Source organism: Triturus cristatus, chromosome 2_2 (assembly GCF_964204655.1).
Source record: "Triturus cristatus chromosome 2_2, aTriCri1.1, whole genome shotgun sequence".
NCBI classification, from domain to species: domain Eukaryota; kingdom Metazoa; phylum Chordata; class Amphibia; order Caudata; family Salamandridae; genus Triturus; species Triturus cristatus.
The window spans coordinates 1,169,167,706-1,169,194,678 of record NC_140582.1 but is presented as its reverse complement, the minus strand read 5'-3'; the positions used below and the strand labels follow the sequence as shown (position 1 = coordinate 1,169,194,678).

Sequence of the window (26,973 nt, the reverse complement as noted above, 5' to 3'; positions counted from 1 at the left end):
AGTGAAACACCTTTCACATCAATCTCCACTCAGCCAACAATCTATTAAATCTATAGATCAGGTCCATTCTTACTTATTTGATGTTCACACATGACCCCCAAGTCTCCCTGACCACAAAATACACGGTGAGAAAAAAAAGCCACACAAAATGCATGTTATTTTTTCTTTAATAATAAACAGTTTATTTCTCATTTCATTTTTGAAATAGTCCTTTCAAAAAAAGTTGTTTAAAAGAAAAACACTGCTCAACATTGAATCACAACAGAACTATACTTTTTTTTATTTTTTTTTTTAAACAACTTTGAATTATATACTTGAATAATTAAAACATGACCACATTATCCACAGGTTGCTTTGTTGGTCAACAACACTACAGTAATGACACTTGGGATAAAAAAATAAGTGCAACTATCCCACTAGTCAAAATTAAGTATTTATAGTAAACTTCTCAGACTTTTTTTCAAGCACTTCCTTGAAGATCATGAAAATCCACAGGAAGTTTGACTGGGAACCTGAGAAACTTTGCACAGAAGAAAGGTCTGTCTAAGAAAAGGAGCATCAAGGCATTGAACCTAAGCATGCATGCACCCACACCTCCCACATGCCCTCCCTGCAACCCAGAGATTCCACTGCACAAGTCACACTCTATCCATACCAGAGTACTAGAGCACATATAGGCATAGATCATGGCCGGCAAATTGTATGGAGAAATCCAACTGACATTCAGGAGGTCATATGGATATGTCTCAGCTATGTGAGATTCAGCAAGTTGGACATTACTAAGTGATCAAGAAGATCTGGTTTTTCTGGAGCACAGTGACTTAACTCCACCATTTGCTCCGATATTACTCCCACGTAGAAGACTTTGTCTTATCACAATATCGGAGTTGGGACAAGGTAGCCATACACAAACAAAATTTACAGGAGCCAAATTACCAAGCTCAGCAGAGGGGTTGGGGTAATGAAGAACCAGCAGATGCCTTGACAGAATGACAGGAAAAGAGCACTTGCACACAAATTTCCCAAGTCAGAAGAGACATGGGCGAGTCTGCCCATCACAGATGTTTGGCCGTGAGATAGGAGCCAGCAAGAAGGCCCATATCCAGAAATCAAACTGCAGTTCACGAAGAGGTGACAAGTACGTCCCAGCCTTTTATCCGGATAAAGAATCCGGCATTAACCTGGAGCAGCCCCGACCATCCTCCTTACCCCCACGACTATTAATACGCTAAAGATTCGGATGCGGTGGCAACCTGTGAACCTAGGCCACAAAATTAACTTCCTACATAGCGATTCAGAGGTGACACCCACCATCGCAGAGCTAACAATGTGCCCTGAAACTGCAATAAGCATGATCAGAGGAACAGACTCCATCTTCTAATAGATTAGTAAATTTGGAGGTTTGAATGTACTGACACCGCTATGTGGATGCAGGAGACCAAGACCCAAAATCCTTTACAAATATCAAACTGAAAGCTTTTGGAAAAGGTGTAAAAGACATATCCAAAGAATATGTGGGATAGCAAGTACAGTAGGTGAGTCTGCAACCAAATGAGCACCTAAATTCATTTAAGCAGCGCAATCAATTGTAACTTGACAACAAACTGCTTCCAGAAGACCTCGCAGTATAACTTCTACAGCGATTCAATAATGCCAACAATCTTGTCTCACTCTCAGCTTCTTAGAAACTGGTGGGATCCACTCTTTGAATATGCCAAACTGGCGTAAACTTTGAAGAGTCTATGATGATGTCCAAGTGGAGTATGCTCCAATTCTATACGCCACAGGGATTTGCATATTCTGATGAGCCTATTAGCAAGGAATGGTTTCTGGCAATGCCACTCAGAGGTGTTTTCACGTGCAATACAAGACCTCCGTTCTTGCTTTGAGTGGCATGGCCTACAAACATTTAGTTTATTTCCATACTGGAATGATGGTTAGACAGAGGACAGAGATATCCTGGATTTAGCTCATTCCCCATTGGTTAACTCAAGAGTTATGGTGTCTTTTCACAGTACTAGTTGATTATGTAAACCCAAATAATATTGGCTTGCCACCACAATGAATGTCCTGGCAGAAAGAAGGTTCCCGGAACAAACTGCACAATAATAGAAGCAGGCATCCTGTTGGAGACCGAAGTGCCAGAATAGTCAGTTTAGCGCAATACCTAGCGTACAGTGTTAGATTGACCAAGGTTCAATCCATGACCGACTGCCCTGTACCACAAGGAAATACCTAGTGGTTGAAATCCCAAAGGACTAGGCTGCTGAGTAAAGAAACCACGATTAATTTGTTTGTCTTGTTATTTCTAATGACAGTTCTAGAGCGCTGATGAAGGTACTTTAACAAGCAGTTCTTGATGGGGCCTGGAAAGGGGCTTGTCATATAAACGCGAGATGGTTACTTGGGAGTGTCAGTCTCGGAGTAACAATCCATCATAAACACATTCATTGAAACCCCTGACCTACAGCTAATCTTAGGCTTCAGAAAGCCGATGCAAGGACCAACATTTCATCCCTTACCCAAATCCAGAAGTAAGACACTCAAAAACGGTTATTACACATTAAAGCGCTCTGTACATGCATAATGCTCCCACACTGTAGAGCAAGACAGGGGAACTGATTGGCGGTAGGGGTGGGCGAGGAAAGGGTTAACTACTCCCGGGCTTTTTTTTTGTTTTTTAAATGGTGGACATTTATGCCGTGGACGCTATTTTTCTCCAGCTGCAAGGCAGCAACCAAGTAAAGTATACATAATAACCAAGTACATTCTGAAGCTATATTTTAGCTAAATAACTAACTTATAGTAAGAGGCAGTTATTCCAATAAAACAATCTATTTATTTGTGGGCTTCTGTTAATGTCACTATTATTCCTTCAGATGGCATCAATTAACACCAAGATGTGGTTAATTCACTTAATGCAAAATAAACCGCCTGACAGGCCAACATTTAAGAGCTCAGAAAGTTATTGTACAGGTACAGCGATATGAATCTCCATTTTAACAAGTAAAATCTACATTTCCTTAATTTTTATAAAATAAAGAGATCTGCAATTACTTGTAGCCATTATAATAAATCCTATCACTCTACCACAATAAAACAAAATATATACGCGTCCGATTATCATTTTATATTAAAACACTCCCTCAAATGAAGGGGTTGCTTGAACGCCACTTAGATTCAGGTTTCCGACGTTGGAATTCTGTTTTTCACTTTTGTCGTCCAAATAGTTAACAAAAGAAAAACAAATATAAAATGATATAGTACATTTCAAACTTTATAACAAAAGTACATCTAAAATAGCAAAGGAGATTCCCAAGAATGCAAGTGAAAGGATTTTTATTACAAATATCGCCCTACTGGAAATGAGCTATTGAAAATGGAAACATTACAGTTTTTAACTATTTAAGAAGCCCTGAAAAGGACCTTTAATTTTCTTATTACAGCTTTTGTAAAGTATCACAAATATTGTGCATAAAAATGCTATTTCCAACAGAACTTAAATGCACACCATCAGGGAGGAACAGTTGATCAACAGAGAATACGATGTTATCGTGATGGATGCTGAACATCAGATTTTCATGGAGAAATTCAGTAATATTTCTGTTAAGGGCGCGTCTTGCTTTTTCAGGGCTTCTGTACAAGTCGAATTGGCGCAACCAGATCTGTCGCTGCGCAATACAAGAAAAAACAATCTTCAATTTCGGAAACATCGACATTATCTTCAAAATGTCAGATTTAATAGCTGAAGTCAAAGAGACCACACTTTGATAACCAAGGTCATCCGCACCACAATGCAAAATGAGAATGTCCGGCGAAGGAACGCCCGCTGTACTTCTCAAGATAGGAACAACAGTCTTCCAAAGCCTCGTATCCTTGTCTGGAAACCAAAAGATTTTCTTGTCTGGCAGGTTCAAATGCTTTTCCACATGGCTTTTCAGAGCATGCTTCCACAACCAGAAGATCCAAGAGTCACCTATAACCCAGACATTCTGTGTTCTTCTGACAGGCATCACAGCAGCCACCTCTGTGGATTCAGTGACACAAAATAAAGTGTTTAATGTGCAGTAAAATAAAATATTATAATATTTAAGTACATATGCTGAGCCAGACTATAGAGCAACAGGAGCATAGTAACTGATAGAACAGTTTCAAATTCTCGCAATAAAACTAACCTACAGCTGCACCAGAGACCTTCTCAATTGTCATTAATTTAAATTTGGCTTAATCCAACATTTTAGGTACTGCTTCTTAGTTACATCTCTTGTACCAAGTCGGCTAGATGTGCACAATCTAAACTAAGTATTTTATATGTTTGTCACTTTGCTGTTTTTATTAGAACTCCCAGTTTACATTAACCATATTAAAGTTTGCACAATTCTCAACAGGAAGAGAAGCTTCTGAGTAAACTGAGATTGGACACAATATGCAAGAACTAAAATGATAAAAGTGCTTTATTGGTAGCTCTAACATCCAGTTGACTTTTACTAACTAATGGGAGAACTGTAACATAACAGCAGGACCTGAACCTGCTCACAAAATATGTTAGAAGCCAAAGCTTTAAAAAACTTGGAACCATACATGATAGACACAGGGGCACCAGCCATAACAAAGCAGTAGCCCATTCGATTCCATCAATTACTAATCATCTACTGATAACACTGCGCAAACACCCAAGCTCCCCTCAGGCACAACAAAGCCACAAGATACCAATCACAAGCCAGCTAGGACTCGGAGGAACTCAGGATGATTAACCACCACCCCAGACAACTGGAGTGCAGATGAAAAATGAGCTAAATCATTCAAAGTTGCCAAATGGATGAACCAACTGTCTCAAAATTAACTCAGACAAGACAGAAGTACTGATTTTTGGAAAGAACCCATCACTGTGGAACTCCACCAGGCGTCCAACTGACCTAGAACCAAAACCCACTACAACCACTCAATAAGAACTTGGGATTGCCATCGACAGCAAATTCAAAATGACTGCCCAAGTCAATGCCATCAAAACCTACTGCTTCTACAACAAAAAGGTACAGAGGAAGATCTTCAAATGGCTCCCAACAAGCACCTGCAAAACGATCACGCATACACCCTCGTCACAAGCAAGTCAGACTAAGGGAACATCCACTAAGCAGGGATCAGCAAACAACTCAGTAGGCGACAGCATAGACCTCCGCAGCAAGAATCACACTCCTCGAACATCACACACATCACAGCACCCCAGAGCTCCACTGCCTACCAGTACACAAACAAGCAGAGTTCAAACTACTCGCACACAACTTCAAAGCACTACACAACACTGGCCTAGCCTACATCAATAGTCGTACCTCTTTTCACAAACCGTCCAGGCGCCTCTACTCGGCCAGATTTCTACTTCCACATATACGCAGAACCTGCTGTCGGGCCTTCTCCTACATCACTCCTAAACTCTGAAACAACATACCTCAACAAATCAGAGCCTAGACCTACCAGACAACCTCAGTCGAGGCTAGACTCAACTTCTCAGAGCCAGGACACCCTACCAAGTGATGGCGTGTTTTACAAATACCCAAAACATAACCGTTACATGGTTGCTTTTGTTAGTCTGTACAACTATATACTCACTTTAGCTTCACGTTTAACAGCTGTTGCAAATAGGAAAGACGTCACACTCATCTATTTCCTCAGTGCTCCTTTCTTATGCTCCTCACATGAATGCATCTTACCCCACTGGTTGTTTTTTGCAGACGCTCATGGATAAGGTATCACCAGTGTGACATGACCAAGAGCAGACTTGCCTGCTGCATTTAACTTTTCTTTGAGAGCTTTCAAGAAACAGTTGCAGCAGATGCAGAGCAAAGGTGCTGGAGCGTTCCATCAGGAAACTACAGTCATTAAACAGCAAGAACAAGTTTAAAGGTTATCACTATGAACGTATTTATACTAGAGCACATTGTGTTACTTCGATCTTGAAGATCTTATACCAAGTACCACAAACACGCGAGTAAATCATGATAGTATGAAACATCTGGAGCATCAACACAAAAACTCATATCCAAAAGACGGCCCTTGTCTGAAACCACCCAGGTTTGTAGAAAGAATCCAATACTAGGCTCTTAGAAGACCAATCAGAATTGATCAATACTATCAGTGGGCTTCTTCTCTGAAGATTAAATTAGAAAAGTGACCCACTGTACTCTTTTTCAAAGGACCAACTTAATTATAAGCAACAACCTGACCAAATAACCATGAACGCTAGGAAAAACAGTGACCCCTTTGATAAAGGCTATTAGACTAGGACATTCACACTGCCAACTTCCATTAAGATTAAAGAAGTATATAGGAGTATAAGTGTGACACTTGCAAGACGACGGTCCTTGAAACCCCAAAAGGGTGTTCAGTGAAAACGAGTGCAAAATTTTATTGAGTAGCCAATCAACTACATACAGTACAGAAGAAGTAATCATATGGTCACCAAGTTCCCACACACCGAGTCCATAGTTTCCTGCCTTTCAACGGTCTCATTCTAAATTTTCAGTAAAGCACTGCAGATGGTCACAGTGTGGTGTCAATCTATCTAGTCTAGTTGACAACACAGGTTAGCCTGATAAGATAAAAGCCCTGGCAGTTTACATTTGGCCTTCACCATCTTGATTTGTTTAAGCAAATCTGTAGATCCACGTGGCGCTTTCGTTTGCTGTCCAAATTGTCTGCAGAGTGTTGGCTCTTGTTCTCTATTTCTAGGGCAGCAATCCTCTTGCAGTGTTGTCCATCTCTTGATCTTCTATGCAGATTACATTACGGTTTAGTTACTTTGGACCTAAACGTAGTCTCACAATTGGAGGAGGAAAGTATTAGCAGCACAGTCCTGGTTTAAGCACAAGGCTTCCTTTCAGCAGAAAGTGCCGAACATGGTATCAGGAGATTAAAATGGATGCAGATTCTAAAGCCATAGTACTTGTCTAGAATGAGGGCTCAAGGGGACAGTGCTACTTACACATTTCAACTCCACAATAACCATAGTAAGGGTTATTTTCACAAGCATATTGCCAGACTTTCTATGCCGGAAGAGGACGTTTAAGGCTGCGCAAAACAGAGAAGGTCCTGTGGAAAGAGATGCACAACTCAAACAAAACATTATGCAACACAAGTACTGAACATAGACGTGCTCCACACACCCCACTGGAGAGAAAGTTGGTTAGGTGCCATTGACGACCAGAAGAGTTCTGGCAAGTTGTACAAAGTATTTCTTACTTGGATTCGGTGGTGGGCACTTTATCAATGCTAAGCATGTTAAACTTAGGCCAATATATTTCACTTGCACAACTGTATTGTTCGGAGTGACAGAGGTTTCAACAGACCATACATGATCAACTTAAACAAGCATTGGCATAGCAAATAGGTCTAGTCTTTGGGACCTTATAAGTATTTAGTTATGCAGTAGAATATTCTTGGCACAACATCATCAACTGTTGCATGGCTAAACACTTATAAGGTCCCAAAGGCGAGACCTATTGGCTATGCCAATGCTTGTTTGTACTTGAGTTGTGTTGGTGTAACACAGCGAGGGCGAGGGAGAGGAAGTGCTTTGCACTGATGCACCTGCCTCTTGTCCATTATCGGTTCTCCGTTTTGCGGATAAGTGCACTGCTGCTGTTATGTTAGGGAATCTTACATTGCTGTAGCTTTGATGCACGTTAGTGAAGCTTGCACAAACCCTTTCACAGTACAAAGTCACAATGGTTGCCTTGAGCAATGCTCATTCAACGCAGGGTTGGTTTAGGAATGCAGTATCGGGTGTTGGTGGACATTTGTGAACCAAGAAGCTGATGGGGAAGATTATCCTGAATTCAGACAAAGTGGGGAGTTTAGTTTTAAGGACATCTTTGAATTTAGAGGCCAGGTGTAGCTCAGACAGAGTTGGGGGTGAGAATCTTAGAGGAACAACACTTTGAAGAGAACTTGTCAGTGTGGTTACAGTTAACAGGCTTGAGTTTTGATAAGCGTAGGGAGCTCGATGGGGTCTGGCAAACAGCCATTTGAGAGTGCTACAGGAGTGATGTGGGTGGGTTTTAACCCCACCGTCAGTGGAGTGCATGGACCCCTGTGTTTGGCAGACAGCCAAGCAGCGTGTGCCAAGGGGTTGTCGCCTCTGAACCACTGTAGGTAGCATGAGAGCTGCAGCTCACATAAGGTCAGAAATCGTCTCCAAAGCTTAGACCTCGAAGATATCCCTCCGCCTTACTGGACAACATGGGCAGTGAGAGACCTTCACAGTGATATATGGATTTCTATGTAATGAGGACAAACTGAACACAGCATTTGTTATTATTGAAATAAGGTTGTCCGAACCTACTTTGATTCCACCTAAAACACCAAGATGGACAAAAAAGCGATAGCCTAAATAAATATAACAAATTCAAAGCAAACTAGGCTTTACGATTAAAAGCAGCCCAACCCGCAGTAACTTGAAGGGGAAAAGAACAGTAATATTCAGAATGGAGGTTAAAGACAGTGCAGGATGGACACTGCGGGATGACCTCACTTCTCTTTAATAATCTCACAATCTCTGACGAAGTACAATACAAACACAGACGGCACGAACAAACGCAAAACAGAACAAACTGCTCAACCAGAAAACACGGTGGCTAATCTGCGTAAAGAGCAGGAGCTTGGGCACAGTGTGTCAAAGCTACAAACAGTTGTGCTAACGACTTACCTGCACGGGGACTGGACTGTCTACAGGGGATGCATGGTAGATAGAGGTGCAGACACAGTGTGATCGTGCACACTTTTACAGCAGTGGTACAGCCGCAGATGCAATCAGTCCGTTCACACTGTGCAACAGACAAATGTGTGTACCTGCAGTCAGACCTAGCATTTGCGCAGAAAGAGCCGTGGGCGAAAGCAAGGTTGGCACCTCCTCCCAACTGCAGTTTAGAATTGTCTCAGTGTTGGAAAAATGGGAGGGGCGGGGTAAGGTGAGGGGGCAGGAGTTAGGAGAGCTGGCAGAGAAAAACTAGGAAGGACGGAATAGAGCGCCCGAGGCCGCGAGTGTGGCGATAGGTAAACTAAAGTTTATTTAAAGTGGGGGAAGTGTGCCTGCAGAAAGCAAAAAAAAAAAAAAGTTAAGGCATGCACCAGCCAAGAAAAAAAGCGAGAAGGGGAGAGAGAGTGAGAGTGAATGCGAGCAAGAGCCCGGGAGTGAGGCATGAATCAAAGTTCTGCTCCTTTTTGGAAGCACATACTCGTGCTTGTGGCGCGCCCCTGCGTGCTCCCGCAAGGTGGATGCCGCCACAAGCACGAGAATGTGCTTCGAAAAAGAGCAGAACAGCTAAAGGTCCTCCTATGCAGCACAGGCGCGCTGCGTAGGCGGGACCTAAACATAGCAGATGGGCGGGGTGGTGGCTAGCAGCCAACGAAGATGGCCACAGCCTGAATGAGCACCTCTCCTGCAAAATCCTGTACTTAATCCGACGGAGGCAGACAAGAAAGGCGTTGCCGAGGGTTCCAGAACTCCTGCTGCAAGCCTGAACAGAGTCCAAAACCTGTACGAACAACCATCAAAGAGCGGTATCATGCGAAGGGTTGGCGGCCTAGACGCAGTAGTTGAATACGGGGGCTAAAGTTAAACGCCGCCACCTATAACGACAGACGCGGGCCGGCGATATAAAACTGACGTCGCCCGCAGGCCACACAGCGACAAACCCCCCCCCCAGAGCAGCACACAGACTGGAGGAGCCCTGAGCCTGGGGCAGAAGATCGAAACTAATCCCCCAGAACACGCTGAAGGCCCGACGCAGCAGAAACGCAAACAAAACTACATGTAAGACACGCACGCTGGGACCGCAAGTGAAGGACCGCCACGCAATCAGCACAGCCAGTACTGAACGCTGGAGGTAGGCAGCGACATATCCATAGACCCAGCGGAGTCTCCCTCAGTCACACTACCAGATTAAACACAGCGCGCTGATGACTCCAGGCGCTAATTAACCCACACAAAAACAAACTGGTCAATAGACTATACGTGGAAAAGGGGAAAATACCACCAGAACCAGACCTCTAAAGAAGATCTCACCGCTGCAGTATCCAGACCACCACGGCGTGGAGAGCAGACCTGCACTTGGGGTGGAGTGACCTGGCTAACGAACCCCGCTCACCTCCTGCCACAGACAAGAATCAGGGGCACAAACAGCCTGCACTTTCGGGGGGGGAGGCAGGCAATGAGGCGCAGGAAAACTGGTAGGCCGCACGTGGAAGTATCTCCTGTGGTCAGGCAACGGCGATAACTGCGCCCACCCCCCCCTAAAAAAGATTGGAGAGACAATATGGGGGATCGTGGCCAATGCACAATCCAAACCAATATGCTGGACAAATACACATTCACCAAAGACCAGCCAGTTCCACCCTCAGAGGCCACTGATGGCCCACCAAAAGACAAACCAAAGGAGATCACTTTACATGACATAATGGCAACCCTGCATCAAGTACAAACATCGATCAGCACGATATCTACAGACATCACATTCCTAAGGGCAGAAGTTTCAAAAATGAACTCCAGAATAACAGATGCATTCGTACACAAAGAGGTCGAGGTAAGATTCAATACACAGATAGGCGACAGTACACGACAGACGGGGCAAGACGCTCACTTACAAGATGGCATAAAGAAAGCTCCTTGAAGCGTTAACAGAAGGCCCTACCACCTGGGAGGCAGCCCTCCAAAAGACACACCCTCCCTTTACTATACTTTCGTGGAACATTAACGGCCTTGGAGATAAAATAAAAAAAGAGGGTTGGTCCTGCAATACTTTAAACGTAAGGGCCCTGCTGTCGCTCTAATACAGGAGTCGCACCTGGTAGGCTCGACATGTAAAGCCCTGGACAGATGGGGCTACAAAATGGCGGCACACTCTGACTTTACCTCAGGATCCCGGGGAGTAGGAATATTAATTAATAAACGTTTTTCACTGATACAAGGGTCCTGGACGGATGATGAGGAACGCTTCGCGACACTAGCCTGTCAATGGGAGGGGTGGACCTACAACCTGGTGTCGATATATATCCCCCCCGGCGCTGCACCAGACAACCTTCCCAGCCCTGGGCAAATTTCTCTGATCACTCCCACCGGGAGAACTCACAATAGGGGGTGACTTCAACACCATCATTGACGCATCTGTAGATAGACAACCCCCCAGAGATCCCAGCGGACCCAATCAGAAATTACTTGAATTCACGGAGGCGATCAGCCTAGTGGACATCTGGCGTCTAACCAGCAAGAGCGGGGTTACACGTTTCTCTCAGGGGTACACGGCAGCCTCTCCAGAATCGATTACATATTCACAGAGGCAACAGGGCTAGACAAGATAAAAGATTGCACACCTGCCCTGTGGTATTTCAGAACACTCACCAGTGATGCTCACCTACAGCTCACACACCCTGGGAAGACGTCGCATATTCCCTCTATATGCTTGGTATTTAAAAACCGAAAAATTGGGAAAGGACTGGTTAAAACCACAGAACAGTATTTCACTGAAAGCAAACATAGTCTCATCCCAGACGACACTAAGGGAAGCCTACAAAACAGTGATCAGGGGACAGGCCATATGCCTCGTGACAGAACACAAACGGGACAAATGGCAACAATGTGAGACTTTAGAGCAAGACGCAGCCCAGGCAAAAACAGACTACACAGCAGACACTGGCGAATCATCGATGCAAAAGCTGCACTTGGCCAAACAGGAGTATAGGGCATATGTGTAGGAGGAGGCAAAATCTAAGATTTCAAGCACCCAAAACAGTCTACGAGATGATAGACAAGGCCGGGAAACTCTTAGCATGGCTCGACAAAAAGAAAAAGGCTAGCATTTGGGTGGCGCAGCTTCGGCTGGAGACGGGCACACTTACAGCAGATCCGCAACAAATAGTCGACGCTTTTGCGGTACATTTTCAGCGGATATACACGCCCAAGGCCACAACAGCTGACAACTTAGCTTTCCTCAAAGGCATACGCATGCAAACACTGTGGCCTGAAGAGGCAGAAGACCTGGAGAATGATCTGACGAGTGATGAACTACTGATAGCATATGGGGCACTACACATGGGGAAAACACTGTGGCCCAACGGGCTACCAGAGGAACTCTACAAAAGGGCAACAATCGCCCTGCACAAACTCATTAGGATGGTATGACGGTGGAATTGCCCCCCCAACATACAACAGTATTATTGAGCGTCACAACTTGCTGTCATAAACCAATGGCTCCATGTGCCACAGGACGAGCCGGCGTTCCGCATGGACAGACCTCCTTGATAGAGAAGGGATCTTGGGGACACTATATAACAAAACACGACGCTCTACACTTACGGACCCAATGGCACATACGGTCCGAATATGGTTTGATGCACAGCGCAAGAGGGGCTGGGAGGGGGTGCTAACACAGGCCACGCTAATATGGGACACCCGGCCCCCAAGCAAACTGAAAAATACAAAGGGGCTCCAACAGTGGGATCTGATGGGCATTACAAAAGTCGGGGACATCTGGAAAAAGGGCGAGGTTGTTCCACTAGCCCACTTGCAGACAACATACGGGGTTGGCACAGACAGACCTTTAGATATATGCAAATTAGACATGCACTCTTGGGTGTAATCCCACAAGGCACACAGTTACCGGAGGCTTCACCTCTAGAAGACAGACTCCTAACGGACCATCTAAGTAAGAAAGCCATACAAGAAAATCATTAACATGCCAGATCCCATGATAGCTTTTTATAGCAATCGTTTTTATTGATTTTCAGAATAACAGTAGCTTTGCACAAGCACAGTCAAACAATAACAAGTAACTGCCGGGAGTCCCCCGGCCCTAGGTATCTACAGAATGCCCCATAGGTGGTTCAGATGCTCCAAGTGCGACCCAGGGGAACCCCTCCTCAGACTCCTCTGGTACCCCGTCCCACCCCCCACCCCCCCCCACTGCCCCCCTCCCGCCACCCCCCCCCCCAGAGGCTGCTGCATAGCGTCCGAAATGACAAAAAAGGGAAACCTGTTCAGTCCGGGGAAAGCCAGGTCCGGAAGAGACGCATCGCCCTCCATGCGGGCGGGAAGACGGCTGACGGGAGGCCCCTAGATAGGTAGGTCAGCAACGAGCCCCAGGACTCCTCAAAGGCTGTGGGATCCTCCCTAAAGCACATCGCCAAGCGCTCCATCGAAAGCAGGCGCCACAGGCGGGCATGCCACAGTGACAGAGCGGGAGCAGCCTGTTTCTTCCATGCGGCTGCCACCGTGAGTTTAGCTGCCCCCACGCAGAGCCACCATATAGCTTTATCTCCCCTGGACACTCCCTCCCAGTCCTCTCCCCGAAGACCCAGGATGACATGAGCAAGGTCCCCGGGGGGTTCAAAGCCCAAAATCTCTTTAATCTGCGCAAAAATTTCTGCCCAGAAAGGCTGAATACTAGGGCAGTCCCACCAGATATGCTTGAAATCCCCGAGGAGACCACATCCCCGCCAGCAGAGTGCAGAGGTCCCCGGGAAGATCCTAGCCAATTTTGTGGGGTATAGGTACCAATCAAAGATGGTCTTGTAGTGAGCTTCCCTCAAGCCTACCGACAAGTTGTGCCTAGGAATGTCCCGCCACAGGCCCCCCCACTCAGCCTCAGTAACCTCCCTCCCCAGGAGACGCTCCCAGAATTCCATATGTCTGGCCCTGGGTGTGTGTAGTGTAGTCAGCAGCATCCCATAGAGACGAAATCGCCCCCTTCGTCGAGCCTGCCCGTGACAGCACCAGCTTCTCCACCTCCGTAAGGCTCCGGCAGCCCGCCTCCCTGAACGGCGGCGCCGTGGCCCAGTGTTTGAGCTGCAAGTAATGGAACTGCTCACTGTGGGGGACCCCAAACTCACTCTTACAGTTCTGGAACGAGCGGAACGCCCCCTTATCGAATAGGTCCGCCAGCTTTAGGCACCCTCCCTCACGCCACCCATCAAAGGGACCCTCCTCTCTGGCTGGAGCAAAGGCCGGATTAAAGTGTATCGGGGTATAAGGGGAAGGGAATGTCGTCCACCCCTCCCTCCGCGTGACTTTATCCCAAACCTCCAATGTAGTGCGCGTTGGCGTGCTAAGATATGCATTCGGCGGTCTATCTCCCCTCGGTTTCCACAGCAGGTCCCAGATGGACCTGCCGGCTATCGCCCGGTCCATATGAAGCCAATGCTTCTCCGACTCCCGTACCGTCCATTCCAGCACGACCCGCAATTGGGCCGCTTGATAGTATAGCTCAAAGTCCGGTAGCCCCATCCCTCCATCCGTCCTGTGTTTCCGAAGCACCGTGAAGGGGAGCCGAGCCCTCCCTCCTTGCCATACAAACTGAGTGATCAGTGTCTTCAGCTGCGGAAGGAATGCCTTCTCCAGCGGGATCGGCAAGGCCTGAAACAAGTAAAGGATCCGGGGCAGCACCATCATTTTTACCGCATTGATTCGCCCCAACCAGGATATGTATAAGGGCGTCCACCGCCGCAACTCCTGCCGCAAGTGTGGCAAAACTGTGGTGTAGTTGGCCCCGTACAGTCCCGAAACCGTCGGTGTCAGCTGTACCCCTAGATATTGTAGCGAGTGTTGGGCCCATGAGAGCGTCGTCTGGGCTTTGAGCAAGGCCACCTCCGCTCGCGAGAGCGTGAGATTGAGTATGTAGGATTGTCATGTTGACCTTGAACCCTGCCACTCTCTCAAAGTCCCTCAATTCCTCCTGTACTGCGGGCAGAGAGACCTGTGGCTCCCCTATAGTCAGCAGAATATCATCCGCGAAGAGGGAGATTTTGTGATCCTCCCCTCCAAATCGGATCCCTTTAATGGAAGCATTCTCCCTCACCCGAATGGCTAGTGGCTCTATGCGGAGGGCGAAAAGCAGAGGGGACAGCGGGCACCCCTGTCTGGTACCTCTAGTCAGCTGGAAGGGCTCGGAAGGGGTCCCGTTGACCACTACTCTCGCGGAGGGATGGCTGTAGTTGGCTCGCACCATCTCCATAAAAGCGTCCCCGAACCCAAATTTTTGCAGGGTTAAGAAGAGGAAGGGCCAATCTACGCGGTCGAACGCTTTTTCAGCGTCCAATCCTACTAGCACCGCTGGGATCTTAAATCTGGATGATTTCTCAATAAGGTGGATGGTACGCCGTATATTATCGTGCGTCTGGCGCCCTTTAATGAAGCCCGATTGGTCCGGATGGATCAATCGAGGCAGCAGGTCATCGAGGCGGCTAGCTAGGATCATGGAGTAGAGCTTGGCATCTAGGTTCAGAAGTGCTATGGGGCGGTATGATGCACACACCAGCGGGTCCTTGCCCGGTTTAGGTAGGACCGTAATCACCGCCTCTGCCATTGATTTGGACACTCTTGCCTCCTTCGCCACCGCCCGAAACAGAGCCGTCAGATGCGGGGCGAGCTCGTCCACAAAGTGTTTATAAAAGTGGGCGGTATAGCCGTCGGGCCCAGGTGCCTTGTGGAGCTTGAGACGCTTTATGGCATTTCGCACCTCCTCCACGGAAATCGGTTCGTCCAGCCGGTCCCGGTCCAGCGCTGACAACTGGGGGCACTCCACCCCATCAAGATATGCCGTTTGCGCGTCGTGCGCCAGCGAGCTCCCCCCATACAGCTCACCATAAAAATCCCTAAAGGCTCTGGTCTTCGCTGCCTCCTCGTGTGTGACTCGGTCTGGCCCAACCCGAATGCCTTCCACATAGGATTTTGCCCGCTGAATGCGAAGCTTTCAGGCCAACTGAGAACCCACCTTGTCCCCCTGTTCATACCCAGCGCGGCGCAGCCTCAGTAAGGTATATTCCGCCCTGGCGCTATATATCGCCCGCAATTTACCCCTCACCGCCGTGAGTTGTCGCTGCAGGGCTCGAGTGGGTTTATCTTTATGTCTGCCCTCCAACCCCCTAAGTTCCTCCTCCAGTGCCTCCCACTCCAATGCTGGTTGTCGCCGCAGCGACGCCTGTAGTTGGATACATTTGCCCCTCATCACCGCCTTGAAGGCATCCCATGTATTTTGATGTGAGGTGTCAGCAGGCAGGTTGTCCTGGAAGTACTCCCCTATGGCCTCGGTCAATTCCACTCTCCGCACTTGGTCTCGCAAGAGGGCCCCCGGAAAGTACCACCTGCCACGACCCCGCTCCCCCCACTGAAGCTCCAATAGGACCATCCCGTGGTCCGAGACCGAAAGGGGGAGAATCTGCGCCCCTGCCACCTTCCCCACTAATGCCTGACTAATGAAAATGTAATCTATGCGAGTGTAAGTCCGGTGGACATGGGAGTAGAAAGTGTAGTCTTTTGCCGTCTCATGGAGAGCCCGCCACCCATCCCGCAGCCCGAGGGAATCGAAGCGGTCCTTGACTCGCTTGGAAAACACTGATGATCTTGCCCCCGCCACGTGAGAGCCGTCTAGGACACCATCCCACAGGCAATTAAAGTCCCCCAGCAGAATGATGGGGCCCTCCGCGAATCCGCCCAGGGACCCCAACATGCGAGCTGTGAACACCGCCTGGCCCGTGTTCGGAGCATAGACAACCGCAATGGTGCATAGTTGGCCCTGAAGCCGCCCCTTGAGCATGAGCCATCTCCCCTCCTTATCTCTCTGCGAGTCCACTATCTGGAATGGCATCGAGCTGTGGAACAATATCGCCACTCCATTGTGTTTGGTGGTGGCCGCTGAGTGAAAAATCTGCGGGAAAGCCCTATGCTTGAGCCTACCCACGTCCTCCCTTGTAAGATGCGTTTCCTGCAGAGCAACTACCTTGACCTGCCGATCCACAATGTACTTCAGGACCTGCTGTCTCTTCTGGGGTGAATTCAGGCCCTTCACGTTCCATGTAGCCCACGTCACCATCTTAAATAAGTGTATGCCCCCCTCTCCACCCCGTGTTGTAGGATCCGCCGATGCCAACCCTCAGCGCCTGTCCTCCTCCCCTCCCGGGACCCCCTCCTAACATCTCATTGCCTCTCCCCGGTCCCTCTTCACGACTTCTTTGCAGCCTACCTCTGACACCCCCCCCCCCCCAACCCGACCCCCTCAGACCCCCCCCCTCCCTCCCGCACCCCCCCCACCACAAGCTCTCAACCATGGAACCCCACATGCCTGGGGTAGTTCCAGGGGAAGTAACCAAGACCCCGCCCCATCGAACTCCTAACCTCATTAACTTGCTCCGCAACCGGCAGAGCAACAACGACATGTGGGCCAAACAAAGGGCTCATAGAGAAAAACAAAAACCTCAGTGTCCATGTAGCCTCAGTGTCTCTGTGGAGATTGCCGCATCCCTCTCCGCTGGGCCGTCACAGACTCGTTGCCAGCCACCTGGCGTCGCCGCTCGGGCTCCCGGGACCCTCCCGGCCGGAGGGCCCCCCGCGGATGTTCAAGAACTGCATCCCGGAGAATCCCGTTCTCCCAACTTGCGGCCGCTACTCACGGTGAGGCCCTCCTCGCTGGCGTTGCGCTCTGTGCCACTGCTCCCCCTGAGAGCCGACTGCCACTGATCCGGATGGCCCCGGGCCACCTCCCTCCTCCGGTGCCGACGGGAGGCCCAGGATACGCACCCCTTCACTCAAGTCCGTGATGTGATGTCTTTTATTGTGCCATTCGAAGCTGAGTCCAAAGGGGTAGGTCCAGCGATAGCGCACATTGTCCTCCCTGAGTTTGCTGGTCACCGGGCGGAGCTGCTGCCTCCGAACAAGTGTGGCCTGCGACAAGTCCTGGTAAAGAGAGCAACTGTGGCCCTGGAACGAGACTTCCTTCTTCTTCCTGGCCGCTTCCAGAATGGCTTCCTTGACCGGGAAGGCGTGCAGCTTTGCTAGGACATCCCTAGGTCTCCGGCGTTCGCCGTGGACCGGTGGTCCGACCCTGTGCACCCGATCCACTTTTATGTTGAGGTCTGGCCTGTTTACCACCTCTCCAAAGAGACCTATGATGAACGCCTCCAGGTCCGGACCTTCTGCGCCTTCTTCCAAGTTTCTCACCCGTATATTCTCCCTCCGGGAACGGTCCTCCAAGTCCTCCAGCTTCAGAGTAGATTGCGCCAGCTGAGCGCGAAGCTCCGCGCACTCCGACCGGGAAGCCTGAGCCGCACTCTCCAGGGATTGCACCTTCTCCTCCACTTCCAGGGTGCGCGACCCCACGGCGTCCACATCTCTGCGCAGATCGCCAAGCTTTTCCGTTAGGTCCCCACGCAATTGGTCCAGGCTGGCGTGGAGGTCCCTTTTAAGTTCACCGCAGAGATCCCTCTTGAAATCCCGGAGCGCAGCCACCAGGTCGTCCTTCGTCAAGGCCATGTCTTCCCCTCCGCCTGGACCACCCTCGTCCGCAGTGCTGGCGCGCGCCTGGAAGTACTTCGCCACTTGGTTTTCCTGAGGCTTTGGCGCCTTTTTCGTCGGGGGCGCACGGGACGACTTCCCCATCAGACCACCCACTCTGTGCCACACGACGTCGCCTCCTCCGGTTCTATGGCCTCTTCGCGTCCGATCAACGCTGCACAGCTACTGGGATCCCGGAGACCAGAGCAGGGACCGACCCGGCTCCGCTCAGGCACCCAATCAGGTCCACGTGTCGCGCCCCAGGGAGTCCTCGCCAGCGCAACCCGCTCCTATCTGTCACAGCATCTGTCCCATCTCGCGTGCCAGATAACCAGCGCCGCGGAGGCTCCCCCGGTCCCGGCGCCGGCAGGTGTCCCTCCCGGCCGCCATCTTGAAGTCAGGCATCGTTTCTCGCCCGGGCGCCCCCGCTCCCCGCAGCCTGGCGCGGTCTCCGTCCGGGCGGACCACTTACCTCCTGCCGGCCGTCCGTCCTTCCTCACGGGCTCCGGAAGGGTCGCAATCTCCGCATCCGCCCGCACGTCTCTCGGAGAGGTGTCCCTTTGTGATGGTCCGCTCACCGGCGCCTGCAGAGTCCGGCCCAGCCTCTCTCCTGTCGCGGTGTTCCCCTCCCGGTGCGCGGTCACCGCGATCAGTCTCTGGTCACTCTCCTGGAGCCGGGAATCCGCCGCTCGGCGAGCGCTCGTGGCTGTCCGCCGCCATGTTGCTGGGTCTTCGCTCCAGGGTCCGCGCTTGCCTCCCAGCCGCACCGGAGCCGCCTCATCCTCGCCGCCGGGCCATTTGCCTCCACAGGCGTCCCGCGATAGTTTTCCACGAAAAGCGCCGGTCTAGAGCCCCCGTTTGGCCGCTCTCAGGAGTCCGTGGGGCCGGAGCTGACTCGGTGCACTACCAGTCAGCCATCTTACTTGGCCACGCCCCCCCCCCCCCCATGATAGCTTTTAAGGAACGATGGGAGCAAGACCTGGGAACACTGGACGAGACTGACTGGCAGGAAGCGCTGCCATTCCCCAGGGAGGTAGCAATCCCCTCTAAACTAAGATTAATACAACTAAAAATTCTACACCGAACATACTACACACGTATGCTTCTACATAAACTGGGAGCAGCGGACACACCACTCTGCCTTAGAGTGCGGCCTACCTGGCACATTTCTGCACACCATCTGGGAATGCCCTAAAATCACATATTGGGAGGCAGTGATGAACACAATCTCCCAGGTCACGAGGGTAGAAATTCCACCCGAACCAAAAAGATGCTTAATATCTGGGAACCGACTAACCTTAACCACACGACTCAGGACTGGGTAACACTAGGCATGACGTTGGTGAAGCGAAATATAGCTCGTAACTGGGGAACTAGGCAAACTCCTACGCTGCAAAATTGGTGTCGTGATATGGACAATGCTATGGTAACTGAAAAGGCAGTCTATATGCATAGGAGTTGCCTCAAAAAATGGACCCGGGTGTGGGGCACTTGGAACACCTTTCGTGGAAATCTATGCGAACTACAAAGTGCGACCAGTATTTTGTGACCAGAGCATCATTCATCTGGACCAAGATCTTTAGTAACATTACTTTTCTGGTGTCATTTTACTGCCATCACTTGTGCCTAGCGTAGTGCTTCCCAAACGTTTTAGAACCACACCCCATTTTTTAGTACGATCAACTTTTGCTGCACACCTAGCTTTAATTAACACGAGGTAGGCGATTTTTTAAATTCAACTAATGCATGGTGTGTTATCACATTGTCACTTAGAGAGCACATTTCCATTGAAATGGTCAGTAAATTTACCCATACATACAGTTTTAAACTATATTGCACAGATAGTGGGTGGAAATCAAGTTGTCAATATTTATTATTTGTGCAACACAGAGTAAAGGGTCTTGACTTGTTCTGATCCTATTGAAATCACACTTCAGAATTATACAGAACGTGCTTTATTTTTGCTTTTCTAACTGCAAAATGTAAACCGTTTATTTACAGGTATTTACATTGTTGTATGCTATGAAAAAATGACTTCCTACAGCCTTCCCTTTTTTCCCCACTTCATGTACCCCAGCAATAATGGACCATAATTAACTTTACTTTCTCCAACTGCAAACTGAGCAGAGTTTATAAACATAAGTTGAGTTAACACAAACAGCAGAAAATATAGCCAGATGTTTGACGTGTGTGAAGCACAGCAAAGTGGCAAGATAAATATAGAATTTAAAGGAATCTTTAGTTATACCTTGCACATACCACCATAAATCAAAGGTTTGAGAAACATTGGTCTACGGCTAAAATTAAATGAATGTCTGTAAATTGTAAAATGTACAAAAGGTAGAAACAAAATATAGTTGTTGAAAAAGAGAAAAACAATCCTTTTTGTAATGCGTATATTTAAATTTACAGTGCACTGCTTAGTCGATTCTGTAACATCAAATGCCAGGACAGTCGCAGCCCACAGTAAACATGCTCAATTTGGATGTACTTTAAAGAATACAGATACCCCTGCCCTGTGTTCTTTTTATTGCTGGCGCCCGTGTCATTGTTGATTTTTAAATGCGTAAAGAGCTCTCCGGCTGATAAGCAAAAGGACCCTTTGTAATGCGCACTCTGGAGGGCACTCGTGCGTGGCGATAAATAACGTGTGTGGCAGCCCAGGTGCGCACTCTAGAGAAACAGTGTCCTCAATGCTAGCAATCCCTGAAACCGAAACCCCCTACAACCTAACCTAAAAATCCCCTACCACTCCTTATTGTTTCCCTTCCCTGTACCTTAACTCCTTGCTACCCCTTAACACTACTGTACCCTGAACCTTAAAACCCTTTACTGCCTCCTTAAAGCAGCCCTTTCTTGAACCCTAAAATCTCCTTGCTACAGCATAATGAATACGTTGCTTACCTTTAGTAACACCTTAGCTGGTAAAGACTATCTAGCCGCAGATTCCATACTTTAGAATAATCCCCAGGCATCAGACTGGATCCAGAAATTTGAGTAGTACCTCTGCGCACTAGTAGGTGGCATCGATCTGCTCTGCTGAATGTGTCGTATGAGTTGCCTATATAGGCGCCACCCAAGGCCACAGACGTGATTTATTTTTCGGGACATTTCAGCACCTGAAGCACGAAGCCACGAAAGAATGCTGCTGTATTAGTAGGCAGGCCCCAAGGACCTACAGGAACTATACTTGTTGGAACAATCCATTTGCAGGAGCAAGAAGGATGGGAAATTCAGTAAGTAATCTGCAGCTAGGTAGTCACTCTACCCCACAAGGCATTACTGAAGTTAAGTAACGAAAAGTTTCTTACCGGTCGGTGTAGTTTTGCAGCTTGAAGATCTTTCTGGATTCACTATGCTGTGCATTAGTCTGCGATCTTGTGGTTGGGTCCGGATTCGTAGTCTTTTCTTTGTTTTTTTTTTTTTTTTTGTAGCCCAGGTGGGCGGCGACGACCACCATTTGGTGCACCTTCCGTGACGTCGTCGTGCTTCCTGCGGAAGTCCCACCTTTGGGGCGCCATCTTCGGGTTCTTTTTTCCCTCTTTTTTTTTTTTTACCCTAGGCGATTGCTTAATCCTTTTGTCCATTTTCTGAACGTTTCCATTTCTTTGATCTTTTCCATTTCACCCCCTCTTCCTCCAGCCTCATCTTCCTGGCGGAGGTGGGTGGGTTCGCTAGTGAATCCAGAAAGATCTTCAAGCTGCAAAACTACACCGACAGGTAAGAAACTTTTCGTTTTGCAGCGTGAATCTTTCTGGATTCACTATGCTGTGCATAGACTTTGTAGCGGTTTTCCTAATTTTGTGGTGGCTGGGTGGAAGATGATCGTTGGTCGTTGAAAATGTGTTGTAGCACCTTCTGTCCGACCTGTGCTTCCTTATTCATCTGAATGTCTACGCAGTAGTGTTTCGTGAACGTGTGCACAGATGCCCAAGTTGCAGCGAGACAAATGTCTTGGATGGGCGTGTTTGCCAGGAAGGCAACGGTGGCCCCCTTCTTCCTTGTGGAGTGAGCCTGGGGCCCCTCCGCTAGCTCCTGTCCAGCCTGTTTGTGACAGAATTGAATAGTGAGGGCAATCCACCTGGCGATGGTGCCCTTGGTCACTGGTCTACCCATGAAGCTAGTAGCAAAGGACACAAACAGCTGCTTCGACTTCCTGAGTTCCTTGGTTCTTTCAATGTAGTGCATCACCGCTCTTCTGGCATCGAGGGTGTGCAGTGCCTTTTCTGCGTTTGTAGTCGGGTTTTGGAAGAAACTTGGTATCTGGATACTCTGATTCATGTGGAACGCCGACACTACCTTGGGCATGAAGTGTGGGTCCGTCCTCAGGACTACCCTGTCTTTGTGAATTTGAATGTAGGGTTCCTGTAGCGTTAGTGCCTGAAGCTCGCTCACCCTGCGTAGTGAGGTTATGGCCACTAGAAAGGCAGTTTTCATCGTCAACATTTGCAGAGTGGCCTTGTGAATGGGTTCAAACGGCGCCTTCATGAGCTCCGTCAGAACCACGTTTAAATTCCATGCCGGCGGCGGCAACCTTTTCGGGGGGGGCATTCTTTTGGCTCCCTCCATGAATCTCTTCACCACCTGCGAGGTGAAGAAACTTGTACCCTTCTCACCTCTGGTGTAGGCAACGATCGCTGCTAGGTGTACCCTTAGGGAGCTCGAGCAGAGGTTACTCTTTAGAAGGTGTGTGAGGTACCTCAGCACAGTTGAGTCTCTTGTCATTCTGTTTTGCAGGCCTTTTTTCCTGCACCACACCGTGAATCTTTTCCATTTTGCGCTGTAGCATTTTCTTGTAGTTTGTTTCCTTGCCTCCCGTAGCACTCGCATAGTGCTCTGAGGCAACCTTAGGTGTGCGAACTCTAGGTCTTCAGGAGCCATGCTGCCAGGTTGAGGGTCTCTGGCTCTGGGTGCAGGACCTCCCCGTTTTGCATTGAGAGCAGGTCGTTTCTCCTCTCGAACCTGTACGGATTGCCTTGCGCCATTTCTTGAATTTGTGAGAACCATGTCTGCCTCGCCCACTGCGGAGCCACTAGGATTAGAGTCATGTTGCTGGTCCTGCACTTGTTGAGCACTGTGTGCAACAGGGGTATCGGTGGAAAGGCGTAGGCAAATGTCCTCGACCAGCTTATCCATAGGGCATTCCCCTGGGATTGCTGATCTGGTTCCCTGGACGCGAAGCTTTGGCATTTTGGCGTGTTGCAAATAGGTCTATTGTGGGAGTTCCCCATCTCCGGAAAAGCTTCTTCGTTTCCTGGCCATTGAGCTCCCACTCGTGAGATGCAGAGGTCTGCCTGCTTAGCCAGTCTGCCTCCACATTGTCCTTCCCCGGTAGGTGAATTGCCAGTAGATCTATCCTGAGAGCTATGGCCCATCTCCAAATCTCCTGAGCCAGAGAGGAGAGAGGGAACGACTGTCCCCCCCTGTTTGTTGATGTAGAACATTGCCGTGGTGTTGTCTGTTTGAACCAACACCCTCTGGTTGTACAGGTGCCTCTGGAATGCCTTCAGGGCTAGTAGGATTGTCTTCAACTCGAGGTAATTGATATGGCGAACCGCATCTGCTGGAGCCCACAGACCCCTCACTCTGAGGTTGTCCATATGTGCCCCCCATCCCTTTTGCGATGCGTCCGTGGTAATGGTCATTGTTGGGTTTGGTGGTGTCAGGCTTCTCCCTGCTGTCATGTTGTCTCTGTTCCACCAAGTTATCTCCTTCTGCACTGCGTGCGTAAGAACCACTAGATCCTCCCAACTTCCGTTTGCTTGTGACCATTGCTGTTGTAGCCATTCCTGGAATGGTCTCATGTGCAAGCGTACATTCGGCACTAGCTGGATACACGACGCCATCATCCCCATCAATTTGCTCACCGCCCTCACTGTCAGAGCTCGCCCCTTCTGGTAGAGCCGCGTCTCCTTCAGTAGGGCATCTGTCCTCCTGTCGCTGGGCACCACGGTGCCGCTCAGGGAGTTGATTTTTGCCCCCAGGAAAATCTTCACCTGCTCCGGTTCCATCGACGACTTCCCCCAGTGGATTGAGAACCCCAGGTTCGTGAGAGTGTCTGTTACGCGTTGTGTGCGTTGCGCACTTTTCGCACGAGTTTGCCTTGACCAGCCAGTCGTCTAAGTAGGGGTAGACGTGTATCCCCTGCTTTCGTAGGTGGGCCGCGACCGCCGACAGGCATTTTGTAAAAACCCTTGGTGCTGATTTTAATCCGAATGCCAGGGTTGTGAACTGGTAGTGTTCCTGGTCGATGTTGAACCTTAGAAGTCCCTTGTGTCTTCTGTTTACTGGGATGTGCAGGTAGGCATCTTTGAGGTCCACGGTGACCATGAAGTCTCCATGTCTTATTTGGGGCAGCACCTCCTGCAGCGAAGTCATCTTGAACCTTTGCGTTCTGACGAACTTGTTTAGGTATCGCAGGTCTAGGATGGGTCTGAGGCTCCCGTCTACCTTCGGGACCACGAAGTAGTTTGAGTAGACCCCCTTGTTGCGTTCTCTGAACGGCACTGGCTCTATGGCTCCTTTTTGTAGAAGCTTCCGTGTTTCTTCTCTGAGTAGGGTCAGTTCTTGGCCCGATCTTTGCCTTCCCCTTGGCTTCCTGTTTGGCGGTTTCCTTTCCAAATCTACGCAGTACCCGTACTGCATGATGTTCAGTATCCACTTGTCTGTGGTTATACGCTGCCACTCGTGAAGGTAGAGTCTCAGCCTTCCGCCTACTGGTGTTGTATGCTCGTAGGCTTCTGATCCTTCTCTCCCCCTTGATGTTACTGTTTCGCGCCTCACCCTTGGGGGCATGTCGAGGGTAGGCGTCCTCCTGCGTGCAGAGTCACTTTGATGAGGGCTGCTCCCCCCCCTCTCCTTCTCTGGCCACGTCCGTTCCCTCTCCCGCGAAAGGACTGGCCCCGGGGCTGGTACTGCCAGTTTTGCTTCTGCTGACCCTGTCCGTGACCTTCACCCTGCTGACCCTGCTGGAACGTCTGGTGCGACGGGCCCTGTTGGTTTCCTCCCCTACCGTAGGGTCTCCTTGAGGGGTTGCCTCGCCTCATTCCCCTCTGCTGTAGGGCTCCCATGGACCTCGCCGTTTCGTTATCTCTTTTTAGCTGGGTGAGCTTCTCGTCAACTGTTGCTCCGAACAGTGTCTCTCCGTTGAAGGGGGTGCTAAGGATGTTGTTCTGCACCTCCGGTTTGAATCCCGAGATTCTTAACCATGCATGCCTTCTCTCGGTGACCCCTATGGCCATGAGTCTTGCTGAAGTCTCTGCCCCGTCCAACGCCGTCTTTATGCAGGAGTTGGCGATGTTTTTGCCTTCATCAACTAGGTGTGAGGCTCTCTGGCGGTATTCTTCAGGGAGATGCTTTACTAGCTCTCCCATCTCGTCCCAGTGCTGGTACTGGTGTCTATTGAGGAGAGCATTGGAATTCGCCATGCGCCAGTGCATAGCGGCGTTCCTCTCGACCTTTCTTCCTGTGAGGTCTATCCTCCTGCTCTCTTTATCAGGTGGTGGGCCCGAGGTTGCTGGTACGTTGGCCCTTCTCCTGGCCGTGGACGCTATGATGGAGTCTGCGGTCACGCTACCTTTGATGTAAGGGGGGGGGTCGAGGGAAGAGTGCTTATACTTCTTCTCAGTCCTGGGAGTAATCGACCGGCAGGTCGCTGGTTCCTTGAAGGCTTCTCTCCCCTGATTCATCACGCTTTGAAGCTTGGGGAGGAACTGGCTCCTCGTCTGGATGGGGAGCAGGGTTTCGACGAGAAAATCGGCTTTCGGCTTCTCTTCGTCGAGTTTGACGCCGAAGGCTGTCGCTGCGCTCCTGACCACCATATTGTACACCCCGATGTCGTCGGGTGGCGAAGGCCTCGAAGGGTACGTGTCCACGGACTCCTCCGGGTTCTCGGTGTCGAGATCCTGCCATTCAATCTCGTGGCTGGTCGATGGTGCCGAGCCGTAGACCGACTGTTGGTCTTCTTCCTCGGCTTCCTCTTCATAATAGGTCTCGTCTTCCTCTTCGAGATCCCTCATCAGTCCCTCGGTGTCGAATTCTTCCTCGACCTCGACGACGTCCGCCGATGAAACCGTTGGAATCTTGAATTCCTTCATCTTGGCGTCAAACTCCTTCTTCCTTTGAAGGATGTTCTCCATTTCGGCCTCGAGCCGTCTTTTCTTTTTCTCCATCTCGGAGATGCTTTCGGCGTCGACCGCGGATCTTTTCGTCGAAACTTGCGTCGACGTCGACCGTTCTTTCAGTGTCGATCGGGCCGCTCCCTGGGTTGTCTTCGACGACCCTTGCCTTTCGGCACCAGGGAGTCCTTCTTTAAGGATCCGCTCGGCCTCTTGTCCATGGTTCCCCCTTTGGTCGTCGAAATTTTCGGCGCCGGGGCTCCCTTCGTGGACTTAGACTCAGATTTTTTCGAGTCACCCTCGTGTTTGAGGTACTCTGTTTTTCGCTCGACGATTCTCTTACCTAGTCTTCTTTTTTCTTGTCGGTCTCTACGACCGTGAAGTTTTCGGCTGTCCCGGCGACGTTGTCCTCGTCGTCCGAGGAGAGGCCCAGATCGTAGAGCGACGGGGCCTTACCCTTGCCATCCATGCTGGCGTTGGCTCTTCTCTGCCGATCTCTCACCCTGAGCGTCTTCGGCGCGAAGGCTGAGCAGGCGTTGCAGT

General features: G+C 49.6%; 1 protein-coding gene across 13 annotated transcripts in view; it reads right to left on the bottom strand.

Moving 5' to 3' along the window:
- LOC146863313 (uncharacterized) overlaps positions 1-26,973 on the bottom strand; it is a 365,986-nt gene that overhangs the window by 191,787 nt on the left and 147,226 nt on the right. For 5 of the 13 annotated variants that reach the window (XM_085642734.1, XM_085642735.1, XM_085642736.1 and 2 more), the window contains one exon: positions 150-4,027. The exons of the other annotated variants lie outside the window; for them this stretch is intronic. In XM_085642734.1, the coding sequence (XP_085498860.1) occupies positions 3,441-4,027 (587 nt within the window). In that variant the 3' untranslated portion in view covers positions 150-3,440. Of the gene's footprint in view, positions 1-149; positions 4,028-26,973 lie in introns of those variants that run through there. 13 annotated transcript variants of the gene reach the window in all.